Source organism: Rana temporaria, chromosome 2 (assembly GCF_905171775.1).
Source record: "Rana temporaria chromosome 2, aRanTem1.1, whole genome shotgun sequence".
Classification (NCBI taxonomy): Eukaryota; Metazoa; Chordata; class Amphibia; order Anura; family Ranidae; genus Rana; species Rana temporaria.
This window is the reverse complement of record NC_053490.1, coordinates 529,817,743-529,829,235: the sequence shown is the minus strand read 5'-3', so window position 1 is coordinate 529,829,235 and position 11,493 is coordinate 529,817,743. Positions and strand designations below refer to the sequence as shown.

At 49.1% G+C, this 11,493-nt stretch overlaps 1 protein-coding gene across 1 annotated transcript in view; it reads left to right on the top strand.

Annotated features, from left to right (window-relative positions):
• Nucleotides 1–8,893: 8,893 nt before the first annotated feature.
• GAP43 (growth associated protein 43) overlaps nt 8,894–11,493 on the top strand; it is a 131,045-nt gene continuing 128,445 nt past the window's right edge. Inside the window, exon 1 of the mRNA XM_040339119.1 lies at nt 8,894–9,193. Coding sequence (XP_040195053.1) covers nt 9,164–9,193 — 30 coding nt within the window. The 5' untranslated portion in view covers nt 8,894–9,163. The remainder of the gene's footprint in view (nt 9,194–11,493) is intronic.

The window sequence follows — 11,493 nt, the reverse complement described above, 5'->3', positions numbered from 1 at the left end:
TCTCCTCAGGACCCTGCATTCACTATATCTGGTCACCCCAGGACTCTGCATTAACTAGATCTGCTTTCCCCAGGAGCCTGCATTTACTATATCTGGTCTCACCAGGAGCCTGCATTCACTATATCTGGTCTCCCCAGGACCCTGCATTCACTATATCTGCTCTCCCCAGGACTCTGCATTCACTATATCTGATCTCCCCAGGAGCCTGCATTCACTATATCTGGTCACCCCAGGAGCCTGCATTCACTATACCTGGTCTCCCCAGGAGCCTGCATTCACTATATCTGGTCTCCCCAGGACCCTGCATTCACTATATCTGGTCTCCCCAGGAGCCTGCATTCACTATATATGCTCCCCCCAGGACCCTGCATTCATTATATCTGGTCTCCCAGGAGCCTGCATTCACTATATCCGATCTCCCCAGGAGCCTGCATTCACTATATCTGGTCTCCCCAGGACCCTGCATTCACTATATCTGGTCTCCCCAGGACCCTGCATTCACTATATCTGGTCTCCCCAGGACCCTGCATTCACTATATCTGGTCTCCCCAGGACTCTGCATTCACTATACCTGGTCTCCCCAGGAGCCTGCATTCACTATATCTGGTCACCCCAGGACCCTGCATTCACTATATCTGGCCTCCCCAGGACTCTGCATTCACTATACCTGGTCTCCCCAGGACTCTGCATTCACTATACCTGGTCTCCCCAGGAGCCTGCATTCACTATATCTGGTCTCCCCAGGACTCTGCATTCACTATACCTGGTCTCCCCAGGAGCCTGCATTCACTATATCTGGTCTCCCCAGGACTCTGCATTCACTATATCTGGTCTCCCCAGGACTCTGCATTCACTATATCTGATCTCCCACAGTATACAGGACATGGAAGTGCAATTATATTAGTAAATATAAACTGTTAAATACCATTTCTCATCAGCAGTATATAGCAGTCTTGTGACTTCTATCAGTGACTGTCCTATGAGGCTGCAGGGCCCCTGACCCTCTGTCTGGATAATTGACCCTGTGATGATCACATGCACTCTCCCAAGAAAAAAGAAAAACTCTCTAGCAATACACACCAAACTGAGCATGTGCAGAGTGACTCCAAAGGCTCCGTGCTATCAGGAGATGGATTAAGGACAGTGGAAGAAGGGGAGGATTGGAGAAGGCAGGATCAAACAGCCTTTTTACACAATGCACAGGATTAACCCCTTAGGTTCCACAGTGAGTATAACAAGCATGCTTTACTGCATATACACACTGATTTTACTGTTGTGGGTTTAGTAACGTTTTAGGGCTTTAGAACCACTTTACCCATCAAGGCATTTTTTTTACACAACTCCTCTCAAGAGCTTTCCCTCTGCTTGCATCGGGGCTAAGGGTTCGTGATAGGAGTACTGAGGCCAGCACTCTGCTGGCCCCTCCCACCTACTATGATCTGCTTGTATTGCATAGAAAAGTACAGAGACCCAGTATGCCTTAGGACCCGCTTCCTGATTGGCCGGGAGGAGAAGCAGGAAGGCAATAGCGAATATTAATTTGCTATTGACACACAAGTGGGTGGGCTCGGGAGGCGCAGATCCATGAAGAGCGAGGGTGTTTAGGAAGGAGAACAGCCCAGGCAGGGTCGATCCTAGGAAGGTTCCAAGGGGTGCTCCGCACCCAGGCGTCACAGAGGTGGGGGCGCCGAAGCTCCAAAGTGCTCCCCTCCCTCCTCTTTGTCTGTGTCTGAAGATGCCACATATGTTCCGCCCCCTGTAATGTGCTTCTGCTCCCAGTGCGCCCGAGCTATAGGGATCTATTGAACAAGTACTGATCTGACACCTGCTGGGGGGGCTCTGATGGGGGACACCTGCTGGGGGGGCTCTGATGCGGGACACCTGCTGTGGGGGGCTCTGATGGGGGGACACCTGCTGGGGGGGCTCTGATGGGGACACCTGCTCTGATGGGGACACCTGCTGTGGGGGGGCTCTGATGGGGGACACCTGCTGTGGGGGGACTCTGATGGGGGACACCTGCTGTGGGGGGACTCTGATGGGGGACACCTGCTGTGGGGGGACTCTGATGGGGGACACCTTCTGTGGGGGGGCTCTGATGGGGGACACCTTCTGTGAGGGGCTCTGATAGGGGATACCTTCTGTGGGGGTGCTCTGATGGGGGACACCTGCTGTGGGGGGGCTCTGATGCGGGACACCTGCTGTGGGGGACTCTGATGGGGGACACCTGCTGTGGGGGACTCTGATGGGGGACACCTGCTGTGGGGGACTCTGATGGGAGACACCTGCTGGGGGGGGCTCTGATGGGGGACACCTGCTGGGGAGGGTGTTTAGGAAGGAGAACAGCCCAGGCAGGGTCGATCCTAGGCAGGGTGCATGGGGTGCTCCACACCCAGGCGTCGCAGAGGTGGGGGCGCCGAAGCTCCAAAGTGCTCCCCTCCCTCCTCTTTGTCTGTGTCCAAAGATGCCACATATGCCCTTCCCCCTGTAATGTGCTTCTGCTCCCAGTGCGCCCGAGCTACAGGGATCTATTGAACAGGTACTGATCTGACACCTGCTGGGGGGGCTCTGATGGGGACACCTGCTGTGGGGGGCTCTGATAGGGGACACCTGCTGTGGGGGGACTCTGATGGGGGACACCTGCTGTGGGGGGGGCTCTGATGGGGGACACCTGCTGTAGGGGGGGCTCTGATGGGGGACACCTGCTGTGGGGGGGCTCTGATGGGGGACACCTGCTGTAGGGGGGGCTCTGATGCGAGACACCTGCTGGGGGGGGGGCTCTGATGGGGGACACCTGCTGTGGGGGGCTCTGATGGGGGACACCTGCTGGGGGGGGGCTCTGATGGGGGACACCTGCTGGGGGGGGGCTCTGATGGGGGACACCTGCTGGGAGGGCTCTGATGGGGGACACCTGCTGGGGGGGCTCTGATGGGGGACACCTGCTGTGGGGGGGCTCTGATGGGGGACACCTTCTGTGGGGGGGCTCTGATAGGGGACACCTGCTGTGGGGGGGCTCTGATGGGGGACACCTGCTGTGGGGGGGACTCTGATGGGGGACACCTGCTATGGGGGGGCTCTCATGGGGGACACCTGCTGGGGAGGCGCTCTGATGCGGGACACCTGCTGTGGGGGGGCTCTGATGGGGGACACCTGCTGGGGGGGGCTCTGATGGGGGACACCTGCTGGGGGGGGCTCTGATGGGGGACACCTGCTGTGGGGGGGCTCTGATGGAGGACACCTTCTGTGGGGGGGCTCTGATGGGGGACACCTGCTGTGGGGGGCTCTGATGGGGGACACCTGCTGTGGGGGGGACTCTGATGGGGGACACCTGCTATGGGGGGGCTCTGATGGGGGACACCTGCTGGGGAGGCGCTCTGATGCGGGACACCTGCTGTGGGGGGGCTCTGATGGGGGACACCTGCTGGGGGGGGCTCTGATGGGGGACACCTGCTGTGGGGGGGCTCTGATGGGGGACACCTTCTGTGGGGGGGCTCTGATGGGGGACACCTGCTGTGGGGGGGCTCTGATGGGGGACACCTGCTGTGGGGGGGACTCTGATGGGGGACACCTGCTATGGTGGGGCTCTGATGGGGGACACCTGCTGGGGAGGCGCTCTGATGCGGGACACCTGCTGTGGGGGGCTCTGATGGGGGACATCTGCTGTGGGGGACTCTGATGGGGGACATCTGCTGTGGGGGACTCTGATGGGGGACATCTGCTGTGGGGGACTCTGATGGGGGACATCTGCTGTGGGGGGCTCTGATGGGGGACATCTGCTGTGGGGGACTCTGATGGGGGACATCTGCTGTGGGGGACTCTGATGGGGGACATCTGCTGTGGGGGGCTCTGATGGGGGACATCTGCTGTGGGGGACTCTGATGGGGGACATCTGCTGTGGGGGGCTCTGATGCGGGACACCTGCCGTGGGGGGCTCTGATGCGGGACACCTGCCGTGGGGGGGTCTGATGGGGGACATCTGCTGTTGGGGACTCTGATGGGGGACACCTGCTGTGGGGGGCTCTGATAGGGGACACCTGCTGTGGGGGGGGCTCTGATGGGGGACACCTGCTGTGGGGGCTCTGCTGCGGGACACCTGCTGTGGGGGGCTCTGATGGGGGACATCTGCGGGGCTGTGACACCCTAGGCTCAGAGGGGGTGGGGGTTGAATGATGATAGATATTGGTTAACCTGGAAGGCTGACATCTAGTGGTAAAAAAATAGGTACTGCAGCTCCAGATTGAATGGGAGTATTGCAGCAGAGGTTGAATTGCTATGCTTGGATCTACTTGGTTGTTAATATTAATTTTTAATAAAGAGTTCTGCTTTAATGTTCTCCTCCATCCAAGCCACTCCTTCTTTACCCTTTCCCATAATTTCTTCTTCTCCTTTAACTGTACTGTATTCTTGGGAACGGTAAATCCCACAACAGAATTTGGGTGGGGGGGGGGGGAGTGGTCAATCTAGAAGTCAGTGGCGTCACTAGGGTTGGTGTCACCCGGTGCGGTAAAACACGGTGTCACCCCCCCCTCTGTCTAGGCTGCCCAGCACCAAGCAGGCAGCGCACGGGCACGGGGCGCACCCCAAACCAGTCCCTGTAAATGATAGTATAGGGCAGTATAGTGGCAGGTTAGGGTAGTATAGAGTGGTATAGTGGCAGGTTGGTGTAGTGGGGTGGTATAGGACAGGTTAAGGTGGTATAGGGCATGTTGGGGTGATATAGGGTAGTTTGGGGTGGTATAGGGCAAGTTAGGGTTGCATAGGGCAGGTTGGGGTGGTATAGGGAAAGTTAGGGAGGTACAGGGCAGGTTGGGGTGGTATAGTGCAAGTTAGGGTGGCACAGGGCAAGTTGGGGTGGCATGGGAAAGGTTGGGGTGGTACAGGGCAAGTTAGGGTGGCATTGGGCAGGTTGGGGTGGTATAGGGCAAGTTATGGTGGCATAGGGCAGATTGGGGTGGCACAGGGCAAGTTGGGGTGGCATGGGAAAGTTTGGGGTGGTACAGGGCAGGCTGGGGTGGTACAGGGCAGGCTGTGGTGGCACAGGGCAGGCTGGGGTGGTACAGGGCAGGCTGGGATTGCACAGGGCAGGCTGGGGTGGTACAGGGCAGGCTGGGGTGGTACAGGGCAGGCTGGGAGGGCACAAAGCAGGCTGGGGTGGTACAGGGCAGGCTGGGATTGCACAGGGCAGGCTGGGCATGTCAGCTAAAAAAAATTAAAAAATAAAAAAAAACGGGATGGTGTCACCCCTCTAGCGGGTGTCACCCGGTGCGTACCGCACCCCCCGCACCCCCCTAGCAACGCCTCTGCTAGAAGTATAGATGTGACATCACAGTAGTGCACGTGATGTCATCATGAATAAGGCTCTTTGCGATACATTGAGTAGCCTTGTAGAGCGTGCGGAAGGTTTTTTTGTTGCTCTCTCTGGAATTTTTTTGGTTTCCTCTCCAAAATTTAGTTCTGAAATTATCCAATAATGGAGCTCATGGGAGACAACATGGCTGCCAGCGAACCAATCAACGGCTGGCGCTTGGAGACGAGGGGACCGCAATTCATCTATTTGGCTTTGGTACCATAAATTGGGAAAACATCAAATGTGTTCTCAGCAAAGATCTCAGACACTTATTACATGTCGGAAATTTTCAGCTGATCCTCCATCATAAGTGGTAATTGGTGATCAGAAATCTGTAACACTTCACTGTGTAAGCTCTGACATGGAGGATGAGCTGTGATCAGATCTTTCTATCTTTCTATACATTTATTCCTTCCATCCATCCATCCATCCATCTATCCCCCATCCCATCCATCCATCCGTTATCTACCCATCTATCTATCATTCCTTCCATCTGTCTGTCCATCCACCCATTATCCATCTATCTATCTATTATCCATTTTTTCCATCCATGTATCCCCCATACCATCCCATCCATCCATTATCTACCAAACTATCTATCATCCATTTATTCCATCTGTCCATCCATCTATTATCTATTCCTTCCATACATTCATCCGTCTATCTATCCCCCATCCCATCCCATCCATCCGTTATCTATCCATCTATTATTCATTCCATCCAATCCGTCTATCCAATCACCCATTATCCATCTATCTATCTATCATCCATTCCTTTCCGTCCATTCCTCTATCCATCCATTATCTATCTACTGAATCTATTATCCCTTCCAACCATCTATCCCCCATCTCACCCATCCATCCATCCATCTATCTATCTATCTATCTATCTATCTATCTATCTATCTATCTATCTATCTATCTATCTATCTATCTATCTATCTATCTATCTATCTCTTCTATCCATCTATCCCCCATCCCATCCATCCACGCATTATCTATCCATCCATCTATTAATTTATCTGTTATCCATTCCTTCCATCCACCCATTATCGATTTATCTATTATCTATTCCTTCTATCCATTCATCCATCTATCTATCCCCCATCCCATCCATCTATTACCTATCCAACTATCTATCATTCATCCCATCCATCCATCCATTTCTTCCATCTGTCAATACATCCATTCATCTATTCCTTATATCTGTCTGTCCAATCACCCATTATCTATCTATCTATCTATCTATCTATCTATCTATCTATCTATCTATCTATCTATCTATCTATCTATCTCTCTATCTATCTATCTATCTATCTATCTATCTATCTAATACCTATTCTTTACCATATCTATCTATCTATCTATCTATCTATCTATCTATCTATCATCCCTTCTATCCATCCATCTATCCATTGCTTCCATTGGTCTGACCATCCACCCAGTATCCACCTCTATATTAATCTATTATCCATTCTTTCCATCCATCTATCTATCCATCTATCTATCTATCTATCTATCTATCTATCTATCTATCTATCTATCTATATATCTATCTATCTATCTATCTATCTATCTATCTATCTATTCCTTCCATCCATCTATCCCCCATCCCATCCATCGGTTATCTATCCATCTATCTATCATTCATTCCTTCCATCTGTCTGTCCATCTATCTATCTATCTATCTATTTCTTCTATCCATCTATCCCCATCCCATCCATCCATGCATTATCTATCTATCCATCCATCTATTACTGTAATTTAACGGTTATCCATTCCTTCCATCCATTCATCCATCTATCTATCCCCCATCCCATCCATCTATTACCTATACATCTATCTATCATTCATTCCATCCATCCATCCATCCATCCATCTATTCCTTACATCTGTCTGTCCAATCACCCACTATCTATCTATCTATCTATCTATCTATCCAATATCTATCTATTTATCTATCCAATATCTATCTATCTATCTATCTATCTATCTATCTATCTATCTATCTATCTATGTATCTATCTATCTGTCTGTCTATCTATCTATCTATCTATCTAACTATGTATCTATCTATCTGTCTGTCTATCTATTCCTTAAATCCATTCATCCATCTATCTATTCCCCATCCCATCCATCCGCTACCTATCCATCTATCTATCATTCATTCCATCCATCCTTTTCTTCCATCTGTCTGTCCAATCACCCATTATCCATCTCTCTGCCTATCTATCCATCTATCTATCTATCTATCTATCTATCTATCTATCTATCTATCTATCTATCTATCTATCTATCCTCCATTCATTCCATCTATTCATTCATTATCTATCTATCTATTATCCCTTCCATCCATCTATCCCCCATCTCATCCATCCACCCATTATCTATGTATCTATCTATCATTCATTTCTTCCATCTGTCCACCCATCCATTTTTTCCTGTCTGTCCATCCACCCATTATCTATTTATTATATATTTCTTCCATCCATCCATCCCCCATCCCATCCATCCATGCATATCTATCTATCTATCTGTTTGTCTGTCTGTTTATCTGTCTATCTATCTATCTATCTATCTCTATTCTATCTATCTATCTATCTATCTATCTATCTATCTATCTATCTATCTCTATTGTATCTATCTATCTATCTATATATCCAATATCTATCTATCTATCTATCTATCTATCTATCTATCTATCTATCTATCTCTATTGTATCTATCTATCTATCTATCTATCTATCTATCTATCTATCTATCTATCTATCTATTATCTATTCCTTCCATCCATTCATCCATCTATCTATTCCCTATCCCATCCATCTATTACCTATCCATCTATCTATCATTCATCCCATCCATCCATTTCTTCCATCTGTCTGTCCAATCACCCATTATCCATCTCTCTGCCTATCTATCTATCTATCTATCTATCTATCTATCTATCTATCTATCTATCTATCTATCTATCTATCTATCTATCTATCTATCTATCTATCTATCTATCTATCTATCTATCTATCTATCTGTCTCTCCCTCTCTCTCTCCATTCACCAGTTGATTGTGGTGATCCAGTAACACACACACATATATAAAGTGGTGATGGTGGGGAGGATGGGGGGGGGGGGGTGACATGGCCCCCCTCTCCTATGATGTCATAGCAGATGACCTCACCCCCCCCTTTTTCTCTTCAGTCTCTCCTCCATCACCTGAACAATGGGATCCTCAGGCAGCAGCGAGCGGGTCCTGGGAGGTCCACACCCCGCTCCCCGCTGTCTGGAGACACGTTATGTGAACACGACAAGACTGGAGGGAGGGAGAGGGAAATGGGGGGGTCTGAAATGACATAAGTACGTAAAAGACACCGAGGCGTAGAAGTAAAAAAAAAAAAGAAGCCCCTTCTTTTCTGTAGAGGGAAAGTCGCGGTAATTGGGTACAGATTGTCGCCGTTTAAATATTCATGACGGGGGACTGGGAGGAGGAAGAAGAGAGAGGAGGAGGAGGGGGGGGTGACGAGGATGAGGATGGGGAGGGCTCGGGAAGAGGAGAGGCGAGCAGTTCAGCGAGCCAACGAAGAAGTCTACATTGGAAGATCCAGGGAGAGAGCGAACGAGAGCGAGCGAGCGAGAGAGACAGGGCGTGCATGTGTGTGATGTGCAGAAGGAAGCATTTCTTCAGTTCCAGCTAGCCCCCCGCTGTATGTGTGAGAGAGCGAGCCTGCGTGTGTGAGCGAGAGAGGGGGCGACAGAAGGCGCACAGAAAGGAAGAGAAGAAGGAGAAAGGACGGAAGGAGGAGAGTAGACCAACCAATTCAACCATGCTGTGCTGTATGAGAAGGACTAAGCAGGTAAACCAATCCCCCCCCCACCCCTATACATCCCTATATCGAAGCCTTATACCATAGCGAGCGAGCAAAGAGGAGGAGAGGGGGTGGGGGGCTTCCTTTTCTTCCAACACCGACCTCCACCCATATCACCCAACTCTTCAGGAGATTTCTATTTCTCAAAGAGGAGGAGGGGGTGGGGGGGCTTCCTTTTCTTCCAACACCGACCTCCACCCATATCACCCAACTCTTCAGGAGATTTCTATTTCTTAAAACTTTCAAAAAAAAAAGGTTTGCCATTGGGATGGCGGCGCCCAAAAAAAAACGCCTTGTTCCGTTATCATTTTTTTAAATTTCTTTCCAGTCCGGATCGGTGTGCTACTGTCGGCGGCGCGCCCCAAAACGCCCCACCGGCGCTAGCGTTATCATTGTTTCATTTCTTTTTTTTTCCTAATCTGGCTGCCCCAAAAACGCCCTCGCGTTATCATTGTTTCATTTTTTTTTTTTTACCAGTGCGGATTAGGCTACTGTTGGCGCGGCGCGCCCGGACGCCCTACCGGCGCTCGCGTTATCATTGTTTAATTTTTTTTTTTCAATCCAAATTGGGATGGTGGCGCCCCCAAAACGCCCTACCGGGCGCGCGTCTTGTTCCGTTATCATTTCTTAAAATTAATTTTTGTTATAGGTCGGATCTGGCTACTGTTGGCGGCGCTCGCGTTAACGTTGTTTAACTTCTTTTTCCAATCCGAATCTGGCTACCATTGGGATGGTGGTGGCGGCGCCCCCCAAAATGCCCTACCGGGCGCGCGTCTTGTTCCGTTATCATTTCTTTAAAAAAAAATGTTATAGTCTGGATCTGGCTACTGTTGGCGGCGCTCGCGTTATCGTTGTTTAACTTCTTTTTCCAATCCGAATCTGGCTACTGTTAGGATGGCGGCGGGCATCGGCGGCGCCCAAATCCGCCCTACCCGCACTCGTTTTGCTACATTATCATTTTTTACATTTCTTTTTATTCCAGTCTGAATCTGGCTACCGTTGGGATGGCGGCGGCGCCCGAAAATATGCCCTAACGGCGCTTGTTTTGTTACATTATAATTTCTTACATTTCTTTTTATTCCCCAGTCCAGATCTGGCTACAAAACGCCCTGCCGGCGCTCACATTACCATTGTTTAACTTCTTTTTCCAATCTGGCTACCGTTGGGATGGCGGCGCCCAAAAACGCCCTACCGGAGCGGCTCGCATTGCCATTGTTTAACTTCTTTTTCCAGTCTGGATCTGGCTACCGTTGGGATGGCGGCGGCGCCCCCAAAACGCCCTGCCGGTGCTCGCCTTATTTTTTTCATGTCTTTTTCCAATCCGGATCTGGCTAACTATTGGGATGGCGGCGGTCGATCCGGCGCTCGTCTTGTTCCGTTATCATTTTTTTTTTTTTTTTTCCAATCCGGAACTGGCTACCAGACCGGCAGTAAGTTTCGGCTAGGTGGGTGTCCGTCTTTTTTGGAGATGCTACAATGTAACGAGCCCCCCCCCCCCCCCCTGTGTAGGAGGATTACAGGCACGTCTGGATGATGAGCGGAGAGTAGGATTAGACCTGTTGTTTTATTAAGGGAGGAACAATGAGCTGGATCCTAAAGCAATTAAGTGTGGAGAATTATAATGGGGGGGGGGAATAAAAAAAAGGGGGGTTTTCTCTAAGCGTTTGCATGCAATACCAGTCCTGATGCTGAAACAGCTGGGAGACAAGCGTGCAGCATTGGACCCCGCCCCTGGTCCATGCCGAAAGGGGAGGGGGGACCTGTTAGCATCTAAGGGATGCAGGTGACAACTAGGGTGACATATGAAAAAAAAATGACATGGGTTCAATAGGATTTATTGTAAATTTGAGGCTGATTGTATAAAGAAAATACTATAAATGGGGAAAAGCAATTGCAAAAAAAAATGAAATAAAATAGAAACATTGAATATGATCTATTGCAAGTTTGATGATGATTGTATAAAAAAAACTGTAAATGGGGAAATGCAATTGCAAAAAAAAAAAGCAAAAATTTTAAATAAAATATTAGAAATATTGAATATGATCTATTGCAAATTTGGTAATGATTTTATCAAATAAAACTGTAAATGGGGAAATGCAATTGCAAAAAAAAAAAAAAAAAAAAAAAAATTTTAAATAAAATAATAGAAAGATTGAATATGATCTATTGCAAATTTGGTAATGATTTTATCAAATAAAACTGTACATGGGGAAATGCAATTGCAAAAAAAAAATTAAAATGCAATAGAAAAATGTAATATATGCTCTATTGAAAATGTGATGCTGATT